The following is a 22,578-nucleotide window of genomic DNA, read 5'->3' as shown; positions in this document are numbered from 1 at the left end:
TTATACATTGGCAAGATTAGCAAACTTAGGGACGACATGCCAGCAACAATACTGACACTACGCATCATAGTATATCGGACCAAATTATGAAAGACAAGAATTGTACTTTTGAATTCCGTAAAGTCAGTGTGGAAGAAGACACTCAACAAGCACAGCACTTACACAAATGACTGATGATTGGCTGAGAGAAATTGATGATAAAATGATTGTGGGGGCTGTCTTGTTAGACTTCAGTGCAGCTTCTGACATTATGGATCACAGTCTGCTGCTGGAAAGACATATGTGTTATGGCTTTACACCCCCTGCTATAATGTGGATAAAGAGTTACCTGTCTAACAGAACACAGAGGGTTCTTTAATGGAAGCCTCTCCAACATAATCCAGGTAGAGTCAGGAATTCCCCAGGGCAGCTGGCTAGGCTCCTTACTTGTTTCAATATTTACTGACGACATGCCACTGACTGAGTAAAGCCAGTGTGTCTATGTATGTGGATGACTCAACACTAAACACGTCAGCTACTACAGCGACTGAAATGACTGCAACACTCAACAAAGAGCTGCAGTTAGTTTCAGAATGGGTGGCAAGGAATAAATTAGCCTTAAATATTTCTAAAACTAAAGCATTGTATTTGGGACAAATCATTCACTAAACCCTAAACCTCAACTACATCTCATAATGAATAATGTGGAAATTGAGTAAATTGAGATGACTAAACTGCTTGGAGTAATCCTGGATTGTAAACTGTAATTGTCAAAACATATTGATACAACAGTAGCTAAGATGGGGAGAAGTCTGTCCATAATAAAGCGCTGCTCTACCTTCTTAACAACACTGTCAACAAGGCAGGTCCTACAGGCCCTAGTTTCTACCTTCTTAACAACAAGGCAGGTCCTACAGGCCCTAGTTTCTACCTTCTTAACAACACTATCAACAAGGCAGGTCCTACAGGCCCTAGTTTCTACCTTCTTAACAACACTATCAACAAGGCAGGTCCTACAGGCCCTAGTTTCTACCTTCTTAACAACAAGGCAGGTCCTACAGGCCCTAGTTTCTACCTTCTTAACAACACTATCAACAAGGCAGGTCCTACAGGCCCTAGTTTCTACCTTCTTAACAACACTATCAACAAGGCAGGTCCTACAGGCCCTAGTTTCTACCTTCTTAACAGCACTATCAACAAGGCAGGTCCTACAGGCCCTAGTTTCTACCTTCTTAACAACACTATCAACAAGGCAGGTCCTACAGGCCCTAGTTTCTACCTTCTTAACAGCACTATCAACAAGGTAGGTCCTACAGGCCCTAGTTTCTACCTTCTTGACAACACGATCAACAAGGCAGGTCCTACAGGCCCTAGTTTCTACCTTCTTAACAACAAGGCAGGTCCTACAGGCCCTAGTTTCTACCTTCTTAACAACACTATCAACAAGGCAGGTCCTACAGGCCCTAGTTTTGTTGCACCTTAAGTAATGTTTAGTTGTGTGGTCAGGGTCCACAAAAAAAAGGACTTAGGAAAATTGCAATTGGCTCAGAACAGGGCAGCACGGCTGGCCCTTGGATGTACACAGAGAGCTAATATTAATAATATGCATGTCAATCTCTCCTGGCTCAAAGTGGAGGAGAGATTGACTTCATCACTACTTGTATTTGTAAGAGGTGTTGACATGCTGAATGTACCAAGCTGTCTGTTTAAACTACTTGCACACCGCTCGGACACCCATGCATACCCCACAAGACATGGCACAAGACAGGCAGGAAGTAATGAGGATCCTTAATAAACCCCAGGAAGAGTAGCTGCTGCCTTGGCAGGAACTAATGGGGATCCATAATAAACCCCAGGAAGAGTAGCTGCTGCCTTGGCAGGAACTAATGGGGATCCATAATAAACCCCAGGAAGAGTAGCTGCTGCCTTGGCAGGAAGTAATGGGGATCCATAATAAACCCCAGGAAGAGTAGCTGCTGCCTAGACAGGAAGTAATGGGGTTCCATAATAAACCCCAGGAAGAGTAGCTGCTGCCTTGGCAGGAACTAATGGGGATCCTTAATAAACCCCAGGAAGAGTAGCTGCTGCCTAGACAGGAACTAATGGGGTTCCATAATAAACCCCAGGAAGAGTAGCTGCTGCCTTGGCAGGAACTAATGGGGATCCATAATAAACCCCAGGAAGAGTAGCTGCTGCCTTGGCAGGAACTAATGGGGATCCATAATAAACCCCAGGAAGAGTAGCTGCTGCCTTGGCAGGAAGTAATGGGGATCCATAATAAACCCCAGGAAGAGTAGCTGCTGCCTAGACAGGAACTAATGGGGTTCCATAATAAACCCCAGGAAGAGTAGCTGCTGCCTTGGCAGGAACTAATGGGGATCCTTAATAAACCCCAGGAAGAGTAGCTGCTGCCTAGACAGGAACTAATGGGGTTCCATAATAAACCCCAGGAAGAGTAGCTGCTGCCTTGGCAGGAACTAATGGGGATCCATAATAAACCCCAGGAAGAGTAGCTGCTGCCTAGACAGGAACTAATGGGGTTCCATAATAAACCCCAGGAAGAGTAGCTGCTGCCTTGGCAGAAAGTAATGGGGATCCTTAATAAGATAATGTGTGTATTACCGTGTGGAAGATAATGTGTGTGTTACCGTGTGGAAGATAATGTGTTTGTTACCGTGTGGAGTATAATGTGTGTGTTACCGTGTGGAAGATAATGTGTGTGTTACCGTGTGGAGGATAATGTGTGTGTTACCGTGTGGAGGATAATGTGTGTGTTACCGTGTGGAGGATAATGTGTGTGTTACTGTGTGGAGGATAATGTGTGTGTTACCGTGTGGAAGATAATGTGTGTGTTACCGTGTGGAAGATAATGTGTGAGTTACCGTGTGGAAGATAATGTGTGTGTTACCGTGTGGAGGATAATGTGTGTGTTACCGTGTGGAGGATAATGTGTGTGTTACCGTGTGGAGGATAATGTGTGTGTTACTGTAAGGAAGATAATGTGTGTGTTACCGTGTGGAAGATAATGTGTGTGTTACCGTGTGGAAGATAATGTGTGTGTTACCGTGTGGAGGATAATGTGTGTGTTACCGTGTGGAGGATAATGTGTGTTACCGTGTGGAGGATAATGTGTGTGTTGCCGTGTGGAAGATCCTGTGTGTGTTACCGTGTGGAGGATAATGTGTGTGTTACCGTGTGGAAGATAATGTGTGTGTTACCGTGTGGAGGACAGTGTAGTATGATGCTGCCGTCGCTGTCCTGGGTGAGAGTGACAGAGTTGACAGACTCCAGGGTCACCGAGTCCTCATCTTCCCCCGTGCTCATACTGAAACACACACACACACACTTCAACTACACCGATAACATGTCAAGGAAGATATACCATTTATTTATAATAGTTGATCACAATTAGATGGGCAGTACAACAAGGAAATAGGACACAAGGAGGCCCCGGATCTGGATCAGTGAATCTCTCTCAACTGAGTCAAATATAACTAACTGTGTGCTGTGAATACCATGTAGCTAGCTGAGCCTGTGAATACCATGTAGCTAGCTGAGCCTGTGAATACCATGTAGCTCGCTGAGCCTGTGAATACCATGTACCTAGCTGAGCCTGTGCACATCATGTAGCTAGCTGAGCCTGTGAATACCATGTAGCTAGCTGAGCCTGTGAATACCATGTAGCTAGCTGAGCCTGTGAATACCATGTAGCTAGCTGAGCCTGTGAATACCATGTAGCTAGCTGAGCCTGTGAATACCATGTAGCTAGCTGAGCCTGAGAATATCATGTAGCTAGCTGAGCCTGTGAATACCATGTAGCTAGCTGAGCCTGAGAATACCATGTAGCTAGCTGAGCCTGTGAATATCATGTAGCTAGCTGAGCCTGAGAATATCATGTAGCTAGCTGAGCCTGTGAATACCATGTAGCTAGCTGAGCCTGAGAATACCATGTAGCTAGCTGAGCCTGTGAACACCATGTAACTAGCTGAGCCTGTGAATATCATGTAGCTAGCTGAGCCTGTGAATACCATGTAGCTAGCTGAGCCTGTGAATACCATGTAGCTAGCTGAGCCTGTGAACACCATGTAACTAGCTGAGCCTGTGAACACCATGTAACTAGCTGAGCAGCCTGTGAATACCATGTAACTAGCTGAGCCTGGGAATATCATGTAGCTAGCTGAGCCTGGGAATATCATGTAGCTAGCTGAGCCTGGGAATATCATGTAGCTAGCTGAGCCTGGGAATATCATGTAGCTAGCTGAGCCTGGGAATATCATGTAGCTAGCTGAGCCTGTGAATACCATGTAGCTAGCTGAGCTTGGGAATATCATGTAGCTAGCTGAGCCTGGGAATATCATGTAGCTAGCTGAGCCTGGGAATATCATGTAGCTAGCTGAGCCTGGGAATATCATGTAGCTAGCTGAGCCTTTGAATACCATGTAGCTAGCTGAGCCTGGAAATATCATGTAGCTAGCTGAGCCTGGGAATATCATGTAGCTAGCTGAGCCTGGGAATATCATGTAGCTAGCTGAGCCTGGGAATATCATGTAGCTAGCTGAGCCTGGGAATATCATGTAGCTAGCTGAGCCTTTGAATACCATGTAGCTAGCTGAGCCTGGAAATATCATGTAGCTAGCTGAGCCTGGGAATATCATGTAGCTCGCTGAGCCTGTGAATACCATGTAGCTAGCTGAGCCTGTGAATACCATGTAGCTAGCTGAGCCTGTGAATACCATGTAGCTAGCTGAGCCTGTGAATACCCTATTGCTAGATGAGCCTGAGGATACCATGTAGGGTAGCTTGTTTAGCCCCAGATCAGTGCATGACAGGAGAAGAGACGAGTGAAGGATGCCAACTAACTAACATGAATGAGATGCAGTCGTAGTAGTGGTACCAGCTAGCTGCTAGCTAATGCACTTTGGCTAAAACACGAATTATTTAGCTAGTTAGCTTCGTTCGTTCAGTAAGGCTTTTATAGTTACGGCTGTGTCTTAGTCAAAATAGAGGCTTTACAACGGCTACATCAAATAAAAATTTATGTCACATGCTTCGTAAACAACATGTGTAGACTAACAGTTCAAATGAATAAATAGACAATGAGTAATGATAACTTGGCAATTTATACAGGGTACCAGTACCGAGTCAATGTGCAGGGGTACGAGGTTATTGAAGTAGATATGTACATACAGGTAGGAGTAAAGTGGATAGGCAACAAGATAGATAAAACAGTAGTAGCAACGTATACATGATTAACGTTACACAACCAGGCTATTTGCAGTTGGAGACCCGGTGCTGGTAGTTAACGTTAGCCATAGCACATCATGCTAACTAGCTAGCATGCCAGCTAAATGAAAGAAGACGAAAAGTCTCCGACGCCATGTTAGATCAGAAATTGCAGCTTGTGGTGTCTACGCAGTAGGGTCGACATTTCAGCGTGTTATTGTGTTGTGTTTATGTTGCAGCCCGTTTCATCATTGGCTCTATCCTTTTACCACATCGAGCCCCAAGCAGAAACTGAATTATACGTTTGATTTTGTTACTTACTTCCTGTTTTTGGTCCGGGCACTTCGGAGAGACCAGGATGAAGGCAAATGCCAGGATGGAGAACCACTCTGGTGGGGTTTCCGCTAGATAACACAGCCACAAAGGCGAACACGTAAAAATTCATGAAAAAAAGGTCTTAATTTAATGTTAGGGCTAGTTATAAGGTTAGCAGTGTTAGTTTTCAAATCAGAGTTTAAGAAGATATTTTGTAGAAATAGGCGGGGGGTTATGACTTTGTGGCTGTGTTAACTAATGACGACCATCTGGTAGAGAAGGTATGAGGGTTGCCAGAGGAAGTTAGGAATAGAAAGTTTCTTCAGTTGCTTTGGTCAGAGAGGAAGAGGCAAAGTGAGACGTTTTACTTCACTTGAAATCTGTCATAATAAATAAGACCACGAATTGAGAAATGTTCGTATAGAGGTCAGTGAGTGGCAAATTTGGTCAACAAAAAAGGTAATTGCTAATTTGCCACGTGAGGCTTATTTGATCCAATAGAAGTTTCGTAATGGCTAGGTTGTGTTACGAATGCACTGATATAGGTGGAAATGTGGCAGTTCAGCAACTTTAAAAAATGACATTGCCATTGAGGGCTTCCACCATTTTAAAGTAGTCAACTGGGTGGGGATTTCTGTTAGTTGAAGGCAATCAGCCAATGAAGAAGAAAATTGACTACTTTAAAATGGAGATAGCCTTAATGCCGATGCCCATGCTGTCACAGATGCTATAATGGCACAGATACAAAGATGAGTCCTCTATCTCTCTCTCTATGGCCTGTTGTTCACCGTGTATTTGCCCTCTCTCTCTATGGCCTGTTGTTCACCGTGTATTTGCCCTCTCATTGGCTATAATGGTCCAACCTGAGCTTGCCTCTTCCCACCTGCCTTCCATCTTTAAGGACATGTATTTCCATTGTTTGAGCAATCAATCGACTATATTGTCAATATAAAATACAATCTTTGCTTTGGTTCAAATCTAAAGGTGTCCAACAAAGTAAAGGTCTCCAAACTGTCAACGGATATCAACAAAATAAAATGGAACATTTGTTTATGATTTTGTAGTGGGACAACTTTTCCAACTAGAATAATTCAAGAAATACACTTATCTGGCAACCCGGAGCATTCACATTGCTCTATCGTCAGTCATCGGACTAGAATCATTTTCGGTATAAACGATTTTTGAAAGAGCTCTAACATGTCGGAGAGAAAGTATATAGAAATCACGTATTTGATAAACAATAAATATTTTATTATGGAGGATTCTGTGTTAACTCATTTGCAGCTTGCGATCAGCTCAGACACACACCTGACCCCATCAAATACCAAGTGGAATAAGGTATTTGCTTGTGATTTATTGGAAGGAAAGCTTGGAGCAAATTCATCAAGGGACACAATATTACAATTCAATAGATTTTATTTGTGTAAATAGAATAAGGCTTTAACAGAGGATTTGATAGGATAGATAAACTGAAATAACTGAACGATGAATATGATTCAAAATATTTTCCATCTTTTGTTCTCTCGTGTGCGTGTTATTATTAAGGATCCCATTAGTTACTGCCAAGGCAGAAGCTACTCTTCCTGGGGTTTATTATGGATCCCCATTACTTCCTGCCAAGGCAACAGCTACTCTTCCTGCCAAGGCAGCAGCTACTCTTCCTGAAGTTTATTATGGATCCCATTACTTCCTGCCAAGGCAGTAGCTACTCTTCCTGGGGTTTATTATGGATCCCCATTAGTTCCTGCCAAGGCAGCAGCTACTCTTCCTGGGGTTTATTATGGATCCCCATTAGTTCCTGTCAAGGCAGCAGCTACTCTTCCTGAGGTCCAGCAACATTAAGGCAGTTAAACACTTTAAAACATTACAATACATTCACAACAGATTTCACAACACATTAACTGTGTGCCCTCTGGACCCAACTCTACTACCACATATCTACAACACAGAATCCACATGTACATATGTGTCTAGTGCGTATGTTGTAATGTGTGTATGTGTGTGTGTGTCTGTGCCTGTGTTTGTCTCTTCACAGTCCCCAATGTTCCATAAGGTGCATTTAATACAATTATAATAATCTGATTCTCCTGCTGCATCAGTTACCTGATGTGGAATAGAGTTCCATGTAGTCATGGCTCTATGTAGTACTGTGCACCTCCCATAGTTTGTTCTGGACTTGGGGATTGTGAAGAGACCTCTGCTGGCATGTCTTGTGGGGTATGCATGGGTGTCCAAGCTGTGTGCTAGTAGTTGTACATTTAAGGGCCAGCCACGATGCCCAGTTCGGGGCAAATTGTAATTTTCCTAAGTCCCTCTTTGTGGAACCTGACCACACGACTTGACATAATTCCAGGTGGGACAAAACTAGGGCCTGTAGGACCTGCCTTGTTGATAGTGCTGTTAAGAAGGTAGAAACTAGGGCCTGTAGGACCTGCCTTGTTGATAGTGCTGTTAAGAAGGTAGAGACTAGGGCCTGTAGGACCTGCCTTGTTGATAGTGTTGTTAAGAAGGTAGAAACTAGGGCCTGTAGGACCTGCCTTGTTGATAGTGTTGTGAAGAAGGTAGAAACTAGGGCCTGTAGGACCTGCCTTGTTGATAGTGCTGTTAAGAAGGTAGAAACTAGAGCCTGTAGGACCTGCCTTGTTGATAGTGTTGTTAAGAAGGTAGAAACTAGGGCCTGTAGGACCTGCCTTGTTGATAGTGCTGTTAAGAAGGTAGAAACTAGGGCCTGTAGGACCTGCCTTGTTGATAGTGTTGTTAAGAAGGTAGAAACTAGGGCCTGTAGGACCTGCCTTGTTGATAGTGTTGTTAAGAAGGTAGAAACTAGGGCCTGTAGGACCTGCCTTGTTGATAGTGTTGTTAAGAAGGTAGAAACTAGAGCCTGTAGGACCTGCCTTGTTGATAGTGTTGTTAAGAAGGTAGAAACTAGGGCCTGTAGGACCTGCCTTGTTGATAGTGTTGTTAAGAAGGTAGAGCAGCACTTTATTATGGACAGACTTCTCCCCATCTTAGCTACTGTTGCATCCAGATGTTATGACCATAAGTTTACAATCCAGGGTTACTCCAAGCAGTTTAGTCTCCTCAATTTGATACATTTCCAGATGATTCATTACAAGATTTAATTGAGGTTAAGGGTGTAGTGAATGATTTGTCCCAAAAACATTGCTTTTAGTTTTTGAAATATTTAGGTCTAACTTATTCCTTGCCACCCACTCTGAAACTAACTGCAGCTCTTTGTTGAGTGTTGCAGTCATTTCAGTCGCTGTAGTAGCTGACGTGTATAGTGTTGAGTCATCCACATACATAGACACACTGGCTTTACTCAGTCAGTGACATGTCGTTAGTTAAGATTGAAAAAAGTAAGGAGCCTAGACAGCTGCCCTGGGGAATTCCTGATTCTAACTGGATTATATTTGTTCTTCCATTAAATAACACCCTCTGTGTTCTGTTAGACAGGTAACTCTTTATCCACCATATAGCAGGGGGTGTAAAGCCATAACACATGCGTTTTTCCAGCAGCAGATTATGATCAATAATGTCAAAAGCTGCACTGAAGTCCAACAAGACAGCCCCCACAATAATTTTATCATCAATTTCTCTCAGTCAATAATCAGTCATTTGTGTAAGTGCTGTGCTTGTTGAATGTCCTTCCCTATAAGCTGAAAGTCTGTTGTCAATTTGTTTACTGTAAAACAGAATCGTATCTGGTCAAACACCATTTTCTCAAAAAGTTTACTAAGTGTTGGTAACAGACTGATTGGTCGGTTGTTTGAGCCAGTAAAGGGGGCTTTGCTCTTGGGTAGCAGAATGACTTTAGCTTCCCTCCAGGCCTGAAGGCAAACACCTTCTAGTAGGATTGAAGAGATGATAAATAGGAGTGGCAATATCATCCTCAGTAATTTTCCATCCAAGTTGTCAGACCCTGGAGGCTTGTCATTGTTCATAGACAACTTGTTCACCTCTTCCACTACGGAATTCAAAATGACAATACTTGTCTTTCATCATTTGGTCAGTTATGATGTGTAGGTTCAGATTGTGTTGTAGGCATATAATGCCTAAGTTTCCGAACCTTGTCAATGAAAACATCATTAAAGTAGTTGGTAATATCAGTGGGTTTTGTGATGAATGACCCATCTGATTTAATGAATGATGGAGCTGAGTTTGCCTTTTTGACCCACATGTCATTAAGGTGCTGCAAAGCTTTTTACTGTCATTATTTATGTCATAGTGTCGTTTCTTCTTCTTTTCTTTAATTTAGTCACATGATTTCTACATTTGCAGTACGTTTGCCAATCAGTTGGGCTGCCAGACTTATTCCTTTTGCCTCATCCCTCTCAACCATACACTTTTTTTTAAATTCCTCATCAGTCCACAGGGATTTAACAGTTTTTACAGTCATTTTCTTAATGGATGCTTATTAGTAACTGGAATAAGATGTTTCATAAATGTGTCAAGTGCAGCATCTGGTTGCTCCTCATTACACACTACAGACCAGCAGCATCTGGTTGCTCCTCATTACACACTACAGACCAGCAGCATCTGGTTGCTCCTCATTACACACTACAGACCAGCAGCATCTGGTTGCTCCTCATTACACACCACAGACCAACAGCATCTGGTTGCTCCTCATTACACACCACAGACCAGCAGCATCTGGTTGCTCCTCATTACACACCACAGACCAGCAGCATCTGGTTGCTCCTCATTACACACCACAGACCAGCAGCATCTGGTTGCTCCTCATTACACACCACAGACCAGCAGCATCTGGTTCCTCCTCATTACACACCACAGACCAGCAAATAATCTTTACATCATCAACATAGGAATCACAACAAAACTTATTGAATGACCTCTTATGCACTATATTAGGCCCAGCCTTTGGAACTTTGGTTTTCCTAGATATGGCTATTATATTGTGATCACTACATCTGATGAATCTGGATACTACTTTAACGCAAATTTCTGCAGCATTAGTAAAGATGTGATCAATACATGTTGATGATTTCATTCCTGTGCTGTTTGTAAATACCCTGGTAGGTTGACTGATAACCTGAACCAGGTTGCAGGCACTAGTTACAGTTTAAAGCTCTCTCTTGAGTGGGCAGCTTGATGAAAGCCAGTCAATATTTAAATCACCCAGAAAATATGTTGATATCACATACATTATCAAGCATTTCACAGATATTATCCAGATACTGACTGTTAGCACTTGGTGGTCTATTGCAGCTTCTCACCAGAATGTGCTTTAGGTGAGGCAGATGAACCTGTAGCCATATTACTTCAACAGTATTTAACATTATCCAGATACTGACTGTTAGCACTTGGTGGTCTATTGCAGCTTCCCACCAGAATGTGCTTTAGGTGAGGCAGATGAACCTGTAGCCATATTACTTCAACAGTATTTAACATTATCCAGATACTGACTGTTAGCACTTGGTGATCTATAGCAGCTTCCCACCAGAATGGGCTTTAGGTGAGGCAGATGAACCTGTAGTCATATTACTTCAACAGTATTTAACATGAGATCCTCTCTAAGCTTTACAGGAATGTGGTTCTGAATATAAACAGCCACACCACCCCCGTTGACATTCCTGTCTCTTCTGAAGATGTTGAAAACATGTATTTCTACCACTGTATCATAAAAGGTATTATTTAAGTGAGTTTCAGAGACAGTCAGTAAATTAATATTATCCGTTACTGGCAAGTTATCAATTTCATTAACCTTATTTCTTAGGCTACATATGTTAATGTGGGCTGTTTGTAGCACTTTCCTTAGGCTACATATGTTAATGTGGGCTGTTTGTAGCAGTTATCTGGGATTTTTGATTGATTTTATTGCTTTACTGGGAGGCTAATCAGAAGTAGACATGACAGTGATATTTATATTGGAGCTGATAGTGCAGGGTGAGCTGCACACAGTGGTCTTCCTACTAGGACACACCACCTCAGTGTTAACAGTGGTCTTCCTACTAGGACACACCACCTCAGTGTTAACAGTGGTCTTCCTACTAGGACACACCACCTCAGTGTTAACAGTGGTCTTCCTACTAGGACACACCACCTCAGTGTTAACAGTGGTCTTCCTACTAGGACACACCACCTCAGTGTTAACAGTGGTCTTCCTACTAGGACACACCATCTCAGTGTTAACAGTGGTCTTCCTACTAGGACACACCACCTCAGTGTTAACAGTGGTCTTCCTACTAGGACACACCGCCTCAGTGTTAACAGTGGTCTTCCTACTAGGACACACCACCTCAGTGTTAACAGTGGTCTTCCTACTAGGACACACCGCCTCAGTGTTAACAGTGGTCTTCCTACTAGGGCACACCACCTCAGTGTTAACAGTGGTCTTCCTCCTGGGACACCACCTCAGTGCTAACAGTTTAACTCTGGTTCATAGGCTCATGATTATTGCATATAATAGCTGTTGGATTGACAGGTATTCAGAGGAGTTAGAGGGACATGAATTAGGTTACTTACATTATGACTGCCAACGCATTATGACTGCCAACGAATGTCATGTAGCTAGCTGAGCCTGAGAATACCATGTAGATAGCTGAGCCTGAGAATACCATGTAGCTAGCTGAGCCTGTGAATATCATGTAGCTAACTGAACCTGAGAATACAATGTAGCTAGCTGAGCCTATGGATATCATGTAGCTAGCTGAGCCTGAGAATATCATGTAGCTAGCTGAGCCTGTGAATACCATGTAGCTAGCTGAGCCTGTGAATACCATGTAGCTAGCTGAGCCTGTGAATACAATGTAGCTAGCTGAGCCTGTGAATACCATGCAGCCACATGAGCCTGTGAATATCATGTAGGGTAGCTGTGAATACCATGTAGCTTGTTGTGAATACCATGTAGGGTAGCTGTGAATATCATGTAGCTTGTTGTGAATACCATGTAGGTAGCTGTGAATACCATGTAGCTTGTTGTGAATACCATTTAGGGTAGCTGTGAATACCATGTAGCTTGTTGTGAATACCATGTAAGGTAGCTATGAATATCATGTAGGGTAGATGTGAATACCATGTAAGGTAGCTGTGAGTATCATGTAGGTAGCTGTGAATACCATGTAGCTTGTTGTGAATACCATGTAGGGTAGCTGTGAATACCATGTAGCTTCTTGAGAATACCATGTAGGGTAGCTAGCTAGGGAAATGTGTTTAGCCCCTGATCAGTGCATGAGAGGAGAAGAGACAAGTGAAGAAAGCCAACAAGCTAACGTTACTAGGAATGAGATGCACCCAATCATGGTGGTCCTCGCACGAATTATTCAGGCAGGCTATTTAACGGCTGTTTCGAAGTCTAAATGGCGCCTCTGCCACAACGGCTACATTATGAAATTGCAGACAGGCTATGAGCGTTTTCCGAAGCCCTGTGCGTGTAACTAAAGTTCGTTAGCCATAGCACATAATGTCCACTAGCTAGCACGTCAGCTTACTGGCGAGCTAAATCAAATACATCGAAAAATCTCATTCTTTGCAGGTCATGGGTGCCTTTCCCCTGAATTTTAGATTTTATTTTTGGTTATCTATTTCGTGTTTTTGGACAGGGCACCTCGGGGAAAGTCTCAAATTCCAGGATTCAGGAAGGAGAAGAGTATTTGGTCCGGTTTCCACTAGTTACCACAGCCACAAAATCCAGTCCTGCCTATTTCTACAATGTATCTTCTTTAAATTGTAATCCTAACGTTAACCGCAGTGCTAACCGTACGCCTAACCTTAAATTAAGACCAAAAAGCAACAACATTTTATGCATTTTTACGATAGACAATTTAAACTTTATGGCTGTGGTAACTAGTGACGACACTTTGGTCCCCCCTTCTAAGACGTCGGAGTTGCCAGACATGAGAGGCGACAGGGCAGTTGTAAAGTCGCTTTGGTTCAAAACTGAAGGTGTCCTACTAAAGCATGTCTCCAAAATGTCAAAGGACAACACAAAATGACATTTCTTTATGATTTTGTAGCGTGACAACACTAAATATCTGGCTACCCGGAGGATTGTCCATCCATCCGAATAGAAACATTTCCGGTATAAAGGATTTTCTTTGTTTTAAAGTACTCCATCATGTCGAGGGAAAAGTACATATACAAATCAAGTATGCTCAAAAATAAACGTGTTTGCATGGTTCTGTATTAATTTACTATTAACCAGAATTTGTTTTATGAAGATGGGGAGGTTTATTTTGTCCGCAACAAAGGGGGAGGAATATTGACGACCCACCGCGTCTACAGCTAGCTATCCAGAGACCTGAGCTAGCTAACAAACTAGCAAACAAAAGTCTTGTTTTGAACTTTTGACGTAATGGGGGAAAAGCCGTTGAAGATGTAAGTTACAGTTATAATTCATAGTTATTTATTAGCTTCCCCTAACTTGGTAGTAACGGTCAAAGTTATAACCTAATAAAACTAACTAGCAGTGAGAGTAAACTACAACAAGCCGTGTAGGTAACTAGATGGCTACGATTGTCAAGTTGTCCAGTTTCTTCATGAGAAAGTACACTTGTTGTTTGAATAAATTCTGCACATAACTAGCTAGCTACAATTTCAATAGTGTTTCATCTATTCCAGCCTCGCATGTGGTGACGTAGAAGGACGCATTAATGCTGTGTTTAACCGCGTCCGAACCATCCAGAAGAAGAGCGGGCAGTTTGATGTAAGTCCTAACCACACAAACACACTCACACATCCCATCAGTATGTCATCTCCTATTCTCTCTGCAGCTGTTGCTGTGTGTAGGAAACTTCTTCGGTTCGTCTCCAGGAGCCCAGGCTGAATGGCAGGAGTACACATCTGGAGCAAAGAAAGGTAACTTATTGTGGGTCTGGAGTTAGGAACGGCATTGTGGGTCTGGAGTTAGGAACGGCATTGTGGGTCTGGAGTTAGGAACGACATTGTGGGTCTGGAGTTAGGAACGGCATTGTGGGTCTGGAGTTAGGAACGGCATTGTGGGTCTGGAGTTAGGAACGACATTGTGGGTCTGGAGTTAGGAACGGCATTGTGGGTCTGGAGTTAGGAACGGCATTGTGGGTCTGGAGTTAGGAACGGCATTGTGGGTCTGGAGTTAGGAACGGCATTGTGGGTCTGGAGTTAGGAACGGCATTGTGGGTCTGGAGTTAGGAACGGCATTGTGGGTCTGGAGTTAGGAACGGCATTGTGGGTCTGGAGTTAGGAACGGCATTGTGGGTCTGGAGTTAGGAACGGCATTGTGGGTCTGGAGTTAGGAACGGCATTGTGGGTCTGGAGTTAGGAACGGCATTGTGGGTCTGGAGTTAGGAACGGCATTGTGGGTCTGGAGTTAGGAACGACATTGTGGGTCTGGAGTTAGGAACGACATTGTGGGTCTGGAGTTAGGAACGGCATTGTGGGTCTGGAGTTAGGAACGGCATTGTGGGTCTGGAGTTAGGAACGGCATTGTGGGTCTGGAGTTAGGAACGGCATTGTGGGTCTGGAGTTAGGAACGGCATTGTGGGTCTGGAGTTAGGAACGGCATTGTGGGTCTGGAGTTAGGAACGGCATTGTGGGTCTGGAGTTAGGAACGGCATTGTGGGTCTGGAGTTAGGAACGGCATTGTGGGTCTGGAGTTAGGAACGGCATTGTGGGTCTGGAGTTAGGAACGGCATTGTGGGTCTGGAGTTAGGAACGGCATTGTGGGTCTGGAGTTAGGAACGGCATTGTGGGTCTGGAGTTAGGAACGGCATTGTGGGTCTGGAGTTAGGAACGGCATTGTGGGTCTGGAGTTAGGAACGGCATTGTGGGTCTGGAGTTAGGAACGGCATTGTGGGTCTGGAGTTAGGAACGGCATTGTCTTGACTTTGTTGTTGCAGCTCCCATCCACACCTACATCCTGGGAGCAGCCAGCCAGGAGACCATCCGCTTCTTCCCCAGTGCTGACGGCTGTGAGCTGGCTGACAACATTACTTACCTGGGTAAGAGTAGACTCTGACCCCTGACCCTGAGTAGACTGACATCATCTACCTGGGTAAGAGTAGACTGACCCTGACCTTGAGTAGACTGACATCATCTACCTGGGTAAGAGTAGACTGACCCTGACCTTGAGTAGACTGACATCATCTACCTGGGTAAGAGTAGACTCTGACCCCTGACCCTGACCCTGAGTAGACTGACATCACCTACCTGGGTAAGAGTAGACTCTGACCCCTGACCCTGACCCTGAGTAGACTGACATCACCTACCTGGGTAAGAGTAGACTCTGACCCCTGACCCTGACCCTGAGTAGACTGACATCACCTACCTGGGTAAGAGTAGACTCTGACCCCTGACCCTGAGTAGACTGACATCATCTACCTGGGTAAGAGTAGACTGACCCCTAACCCTGAGTAGACTGACATCACCTACCTGGGTAAGAGTAGACTCTGACCCTGACCTTGAGTAGACTGACATCACCTACCTGGGTAAGAGTAGACTCTGACCTCTGACCCTGAGTAGACTGACATCATCTACCTGGGTAAGAGTAGACTGACCCTGACCCTGAGTAGACTGACATCATCTACCTGGGTAAGAGTAGACTCTGACCTCTGACCCTGAGTAGACTGACATCACCTACCTGGGTAAGAGTAGACTCTGACCCTGAGTAGACTGACATCACCTACCTGGATAAGAGTATACTCTGACCTCTGATCCTGAGTAGACTGACATCACCTACCTGGGTAAGAGTAGACTGACCCTGACCCTGAGTAGACTGACATCATCTACCTGGGTAAGAGTAGACTGACCCCTAACCCTGAGTAGACTGACATCACCTACCTGGGTAAGAGTAGACTCTGACCCCTGACCCTGAGTAGACTGACATCACCTACCTGGGTAAGAGTAGACTGACCCTGACCCTGAGTAGACTGACATCACCTACCTGGGTAAGAGTAGACTCTGACCCCTGACCCTGACCCTGAGTAGACTGACATCACCTACCTGGGTAAGAGTAGACTCTGCCCCCTGACCCTGAGTAGAGTGACATCACCTACCTGGGTAAGAGTAGACTGACCCCTAACCCTGAGTAGACTGACATCACCTACCTGGGTAAGAGTAGACTGTGACCTCTGACCCTGAGTAGACTGACATCACCTACCTGGGTAAGAGTAGACTCTGACCCTGAGTAGACTGACATCACCTACCTGGGTAAGAGTAGACTGACCCTGACCCTGAGTAGACTGACATCACCTACCTGGGTAAGAGTAGACTCTGACCTCTGACCCTGAGTAGACTGACATCATCTACCTGGGTAAGAGTAGACTCTGACCCCTGACCCTGAGTAGACTGACATCACCTACCTGGGTAAGAGTAGACTCTGACCCCTGACCCTGAGTAGACTGACATCACCTACCTGGGTAAGAGTAGACTCTGACCCTGACCCTGAGTAGACTGACATCACCTACCTGGGTAAGAGTAGACTGACCCTGACCTTGAGTAGACTGACATCACCTATTTGGGTAAGAGTAGACTCTGACCCCTGACCCTGAGTAGACTGACATCACCTACCTGGGTAAGAGTAGACTGACCCTGACCCTGAGTAGACTGACATCACCTATTTGGGTAAGAGTAGACTCTGACCCCTGACCCTGAGTAGACTGACATCACCTACCTGGGTAAGAGTAGACTGACCCTGACCCTGAGTAGACTGACATCACCTACCTGGGTAAGAGTAGACTGACCCTGACCCTGAGTAGACTGACATCACCTATTTGGGTAAGAGTAGACTCGGACCCTGAGTAGACTGACATCACCTACCTGGGTAAGAGTAGACTCTGACCCTGACCCTGAGTAGACTGACATCACCTATTTGGGTAAGAGTAGACTGTGACCCTGACCCTGAGTAAACTGACATCACCTACCTGGGTAAGAGTACACTCTGACCTCTGACCCTGAGTAGACTGACATCATCTACCTGGGTAAGAGTAGACTGACCCTGACCCTGAGTAGACTGACATCATCTACCTGGGTAAGAGTAGACTCTGACCCCTAACCCTGAGTAGACTGACATCACCTACCTGGGTAAGAGTAGACTCTGACCCCTGACCCTGACCCTGAGTAGACTGACATCACCTACCTGGGTAAGAGTAGACTCTGACCCCTGACCCTGACCCTGAGTAGACTGACATCACCTACCTGGGTAAGAGTAGACTCTGACCCCTGACCCTGACCCTGAGTAGACTGACATCACCTACCTGGGTAAGAGTAGACTCTGACCCCTGACCCTGAGTAGACTGACATCATCTACCTGGGTAAGAGTAGACTGACCCCTAACCCTGAGTAGACTGACATCACCTACCTGGGTAAGAGTAGACTCTGACCCTGACCTTGAGTAGACTGACATCACCTACCTGGGTAAGAGTAGACTCTGACCTCTGACCCTGAGTAGACTGACATCATCTACCTGGGTAAGAGTAGACTGACCCTGACCCTGAGTAGACTGACATCATCTACCTGGGTAAGAGTAGACTCTGACCTCTGACCCTGAGTAGACTGACATCACCTACCTGGGTAAGAGTAGACTCTGACCCTGAGTAGACTGACATCACCTACCTGGATAAGAGTATACTCTGACCTCTGATCCTGAGTAGACTGACATCACCTACCTGGGTAAGAGTAGACTGACCCTGACCCTGAGTAGACTGACATCATCTACCTGGGTAAGAGTAGACTGACCCCTAACCCTGAGTAGACTGACATCACCTACCTGGGTAAGAGTAGACTCTGACCCCTGACCCTGAGTAGACTGACATCACCTACCTGGGTAAGAGTAGACTGACCCTGACCCTGAGTAGACTGACATCACCTACCTGGGTAAGAGTAGACTCTGACCCCTGACCCTGACCCTGAGTAGACTGACATCACCTACCTGGGTAAGAGTAGACTCTGCCCCCTGACCCTGAGTAGAGTGACATCACCTACCTGGGTAAGAGTAGACTGACCCCTAACCCTGAGTAGACTGACATCACCTACCTGGGTAAGAGTAGACTGTGACCTCTGACCCTGAGTAGACTGACATCACCTACCTGGGTAAGAGTAGACTCTGACCCTGAGTAGACTGACATCACCTACCTGGGTAAGAGTAGACTGACCCTGACCCTGAGTAGACTGACATCACCTACCTGGGTAAGAGTAGACTCTGACCTCTGACCCTGAGTAGACTGACATCATCTACCTGGGTAAGAGTAGACTCTGACCCCTGACCCTGAGTAGACTGACATCACCTACCTGGGTAAGAGTAGACTCTGACCCCTGACCCTGAGTAGACTGACATCACCTACCTGGGTAAGAGTAGACTCTGACCCTGACCCTGAGTAGACTGACATCACCTACCTGGGTAAGAGTAGACTGACCCTGACCTTGAGTAGACTGACATCACCTATTTGGGTAAGAGTAGACTCTGACCCCTGACCCTGAGTAGACTGACATCACCTACCTGGGTAAGAGTAGACTGACCCTGACCCTGAGTAGACTGACATCACCTATTTGGGTAAGAGTAGACTCTGACCCCTGACCCTGAGTAGACTGACATCACCTACCTGGGTAAGAGTAGACTGACCCTGACCCTGAGTAGACTGACATCACCTACCTGGGTAAGAGTAGACTGACCCTGACCCTGAGTAGACTGACATCACCTATTTGGGTAAGAGTAGACTCGGACCCTGAGTAGACTGACATCACCTACCTGGGTAAGAGTAGACTCTGACCCTGACCCTGAGTAGACTGACATCACCTATTTGGGTAAGAGTAGACTGTGACCCTGACCCTGAGTAAACTGACATCACCTACCTGGGTAAGAGTACACTCTGACCTCTGACCCTGAGTAGACTGACATCATCTACCTGGGTAAGAGTAGACTGACCCTGACCCTGAGTAGACTGACATCATCTACCTGGGTAAGAGTAGACTCTGACCCCTAACCCTGAGTAGACTGACATCACCTACCTGGGTAAGAGTAGACTGACCCTGAGTAGACTGACATCACCTACCTGGGTAAGAGTAGACTCTGACCTCTGACCCTGAGTAGACTGACATCATCTACCTGGGTAAGAGTAGACTCTGACCTCTGACCCTGAGTAGACTGACATCATCTACCTGGGTAAGAGTAGACTGACCCTGACCCTGAGTAGACTGACATCATCTACCTGGGTAAGAGTAGACTCTGACCCCTAACCCTGAGTAGGCTGACATCACCTACCTGGGTAAGAGTAGACTCTGACCCTGACCTTGAGTAGACTGACATCACCTACCTGGGTAAGAGTAGACTCTGACCCTGACCCTGAGTAGACTGACATCACCTACCTGGGTAAGAGTAGACTCTGACCCTGACCTTGAGTAGACTGACATCACCTACCTGGGTAAGAGTAGACTCTGACCTCTGACCCTGAGTAGACTGACATCACCTACCTGGGTAAGAGTAGACTCTGACCCCTGACCCTGAGTAGACTGACATCACCTACCTGGGTAAGAGTAGACTCTGACCCCTGACCCTGCCTGGGTAATACGGCTCTGTATTTCCACTGCTGTTTCACAGGCTAGACCATAACATATCTCTCTCTCACTATGTGTGTCAGGTCGTCGTGGCGTCTTCACTGGGGCGTCAGGCCTGCAGATAGCATATGTGAGTGGTCGTGAGGGGCAGCAGGATCCGACACCAGCTCACTGCTTCTCTCCTAACGACCTCAGTCAGCTGGTGGAGCCACTGATTAGCAACAACCAGTTCAGAGGAGTGGACATCCTGCTGACATCACAGTGGCCCCGCGGAGTCTGGCAGTACGCCAACAGCCCCGTAAGGCACTCCAACTACCCTCCTCAGCACCTAACTGCCCTCATCAGCACCTAACTACCCCTCATCAGCACCTAACTACCCTCCTCAGTACCTAACTACCCTCCTCAGTACCTAACTACCCTCAACTACCCTCCTCAGCACCCAACTACCCTCCTCGGCACCTAACTACCCTCCTCAGCACCTAACTACCCTCCTCGGCACCTAACTACCCTCCTCAGCACCTAACTACCCTCCTCAGCACCTAACTACCCTCCTCAGCACCTAACTACCCTCCTCAGCACCTAACTACCCTCCTCAGCACCTAACTACCCTCCTCAGCACCTAACTACCCTCCTCAGCACCTAACTACCCTCATCAGCACCTAACTACCCTCCTCAGCACCTAACTACCCTCATCAGTACCTAACTACCCTCATCAGTACCTAACTACCCTCCTCAGTACCTAACTACCCGCCTCAGCACCTAACTACCCTCCTCAGTACCTAACTACCCTCCTCAGCACCTAACTACCCTCCTCAGCACCTAACTACCCTCCTCAGCACCTAACTACCCTCCTCAGCACCTAACTACCCTCCTCAGCACCTAACTACCCTCCTCAGCACCTAACTACCCTCCTCAGCACCTAACTACCCTCCTCAGCACCTAACTACCCTCCTCAGCACCTAACTACCCTCCTCAGCACCTAACTACCCTCCTCAGTACCTAACTACCCGCCTCAGCACCTAACTACCCGCCTCAGCACCTAACTACCCTCATCAGCACCTAACTACCCTCCTCAGTACCTAACTACCCTCATCAGCACCTAACTACCCTCATCAGCACCTAACTACCCTCCTCAGCACCTAACTACCCTCCTCAGCACCTAACTACCCTCCTCAGCACCTAACTACCCGCCTCAGCACCTAACTACCCCTCCTCAGCACCTAACTACCCTCCTCAGCACCTAACTACCCTCCTCAGCACCCAACTACCGTCATCAGCACCCAACTACCCTCCTCGGCACCCAACTACCCTCCTCGGCACCCAACTACCCTCCTCGGCACCTAACTACCCTCCTCGGCACCTAACTACCCTCCTCGGCACCTAACTACCCTCCTCGGCACCTAACTACCCTCCTCGGCACCTAACTACCCTCCTCGGCACCTAACTACCCTCCTCGGCACCTAACTACCCTCCTCGGCACCTAACTACCCTCAACTACCCTCCTCGGCACCTAACTACCCTCATCAGCACCTAACTACCCTCCTCTGCACCCAACTACCCTCCTCTGCACCTAACTACCCTCCTCTGCACCCAACTACCCTCCTCTGCACCTAACTACCCTCCTCTGCACCTAACTACCCTCCTCTGCACCCAACTACCCTCCTCTGCACCTAACTACCCTCCTCGGCACCCAACTACCCTCCTCGGCACCCAACTACCCTCCTCGGCACCCAACTACCCTCCTCGGCACCCAACTACCCTCCTCGGCACCCAACTACCCTCCTCGGCACCCAACTACCCTCCTCGGCACCCAACTACCCTCCTCGGCACCCAACTACCCTCCTCGGCACCTAACTACCCTCCTCGGCACCTAACTACCCTCCTCGGCACCCAACTACCCTCCTCGGCACCCAACTACCCTCCTCGGCACCCAACTACCCTCCTCGGCACCCAACTACCCTCCTCGGCACCCAACTACCCTCCTCGGCACCCAACTCCCCTCCTCGGCACCTAACTACCCTCAACTACCCTCCTCGGCACCCAACTACCCTCCTCAGCACCCAACTACCCTCCTCAGTACCTAACTACCCTCCTCGGCACCTAACTACCCTCCTCAGCACCTAACTACCCTCCTCAGCACCTAACTACCCTCCTCAGCACCTAACTATCCTCTAACTAGCCCCACTACCCTCTCACTAGCCCCACTACCCTCTAACTAGCCCCAGTAGCTAGCAGCCCCAGATGCTGTGTGTGTGACCCAGCTAAACAGTAACTAGCCCCAGTAGCTAGCAGCCCCAGATGCTGTGTGTGTGACCCAGCTAAACAGTAACTAGCCCCAGTAGCTAGCAGCCTCAGATGCTGTGTGTTTGACCCAGCTAAACAGTAACTAGCCCCAGTAGCTAGCAGCCCCAGATGCTGTGTGTTTGACCCAGCTAAACAGTAACTAGCCCCAGTAGCTAGCAGCCCCAGATGCTGTGTGTTTGACCCAGCTAAACAGTAACTAGCCCCAGTAGCTAGCAGCCTCAGATGCTGTGTGTTTGACCCAGCTAAACAGTAACTAGCCCCAGTAGCTAG

The 22,578-nt window shown here is 46.5% G+C and overlaps 2 protein-coding genes across 6 annotated transcripts in view; one reads left to right on the top strand and one right to left on the bottom strand.

Annotated features, from left to right (window-relative positions):
* dmtf1 (cyclin D binding myb-like transcription factor 1) overlaps positions 1–6,097 on the bottom strand; it is a 31,100-nt gene extending 25,003 nt beyond the window's left edge. The window contains exons 1-2 of one of the 5 annotated variants that reach the window (XM_071331585.1): positions 5,524–6,097; positions 3,198–3,304 (exon numbers count right to left, since the gene is read on the bottom strand). In XM_071331585.1, coding sequence (XP_071187686.1) covers positions 3,198–3,303 — 106 coding nt within the window. In that variant the 5' untranslated portion in view covers position 3,304; positions 5,524–6,097. The other 4 variants (XM_071331588.1, XM_071331586.1, XM_071331584.1 and 1 more) reach the window with 4 other exon arrangements.
* A 7,600-nt stretch (positions 6,098–13,697) lies between these two features.
* Positions 13,698–22,578, top strand: part of cwf19l1 (CWF19 like cell cycle control factor 1) — a 30,996-nt gene continuing 22,115 nt past the window's right edge. The window contains exons 1-5 of the mRNA XM_071331583.1: positions 13,698–13,854; positions 14,098–14,182; positions 14,250–14,334; positions 15,354–15,455; positions 20,088–20,302. Coding sequence (XP_071187684.1) covers positions 13,832–13,854; positions 14,098–14,182; positions 14,250–14,334; positions 15,354–15,455; positions 20,088–20,302 — 510 coding nt within the window. The 5' untranslated portion in view covers positions 13,698–13,831. The remainder of the gene's footprint in view (positions 13,855–14,097; positions 14,183–14,249; positions 14,335–15,353; positions 15,456–20,087; positions 20,303–22,578) is intronic.

This window comes from Salvelinus alpinus, chromosome 11, assembly GCF_045679555.1.
Source record: "Salvelinus alpinus chromosome 11, SLU_Salpinus.1, whole genome shotgun sequence".
NCBI lineage: Eukaryota > Metazoa > Chordata > Actinopteri > Salmoniformes > Salmonidae > Salvelinus > Salvelinus alpinus.
This window is presented reverse-complemented; position numbering and strand designations above follow the sequence as displayed.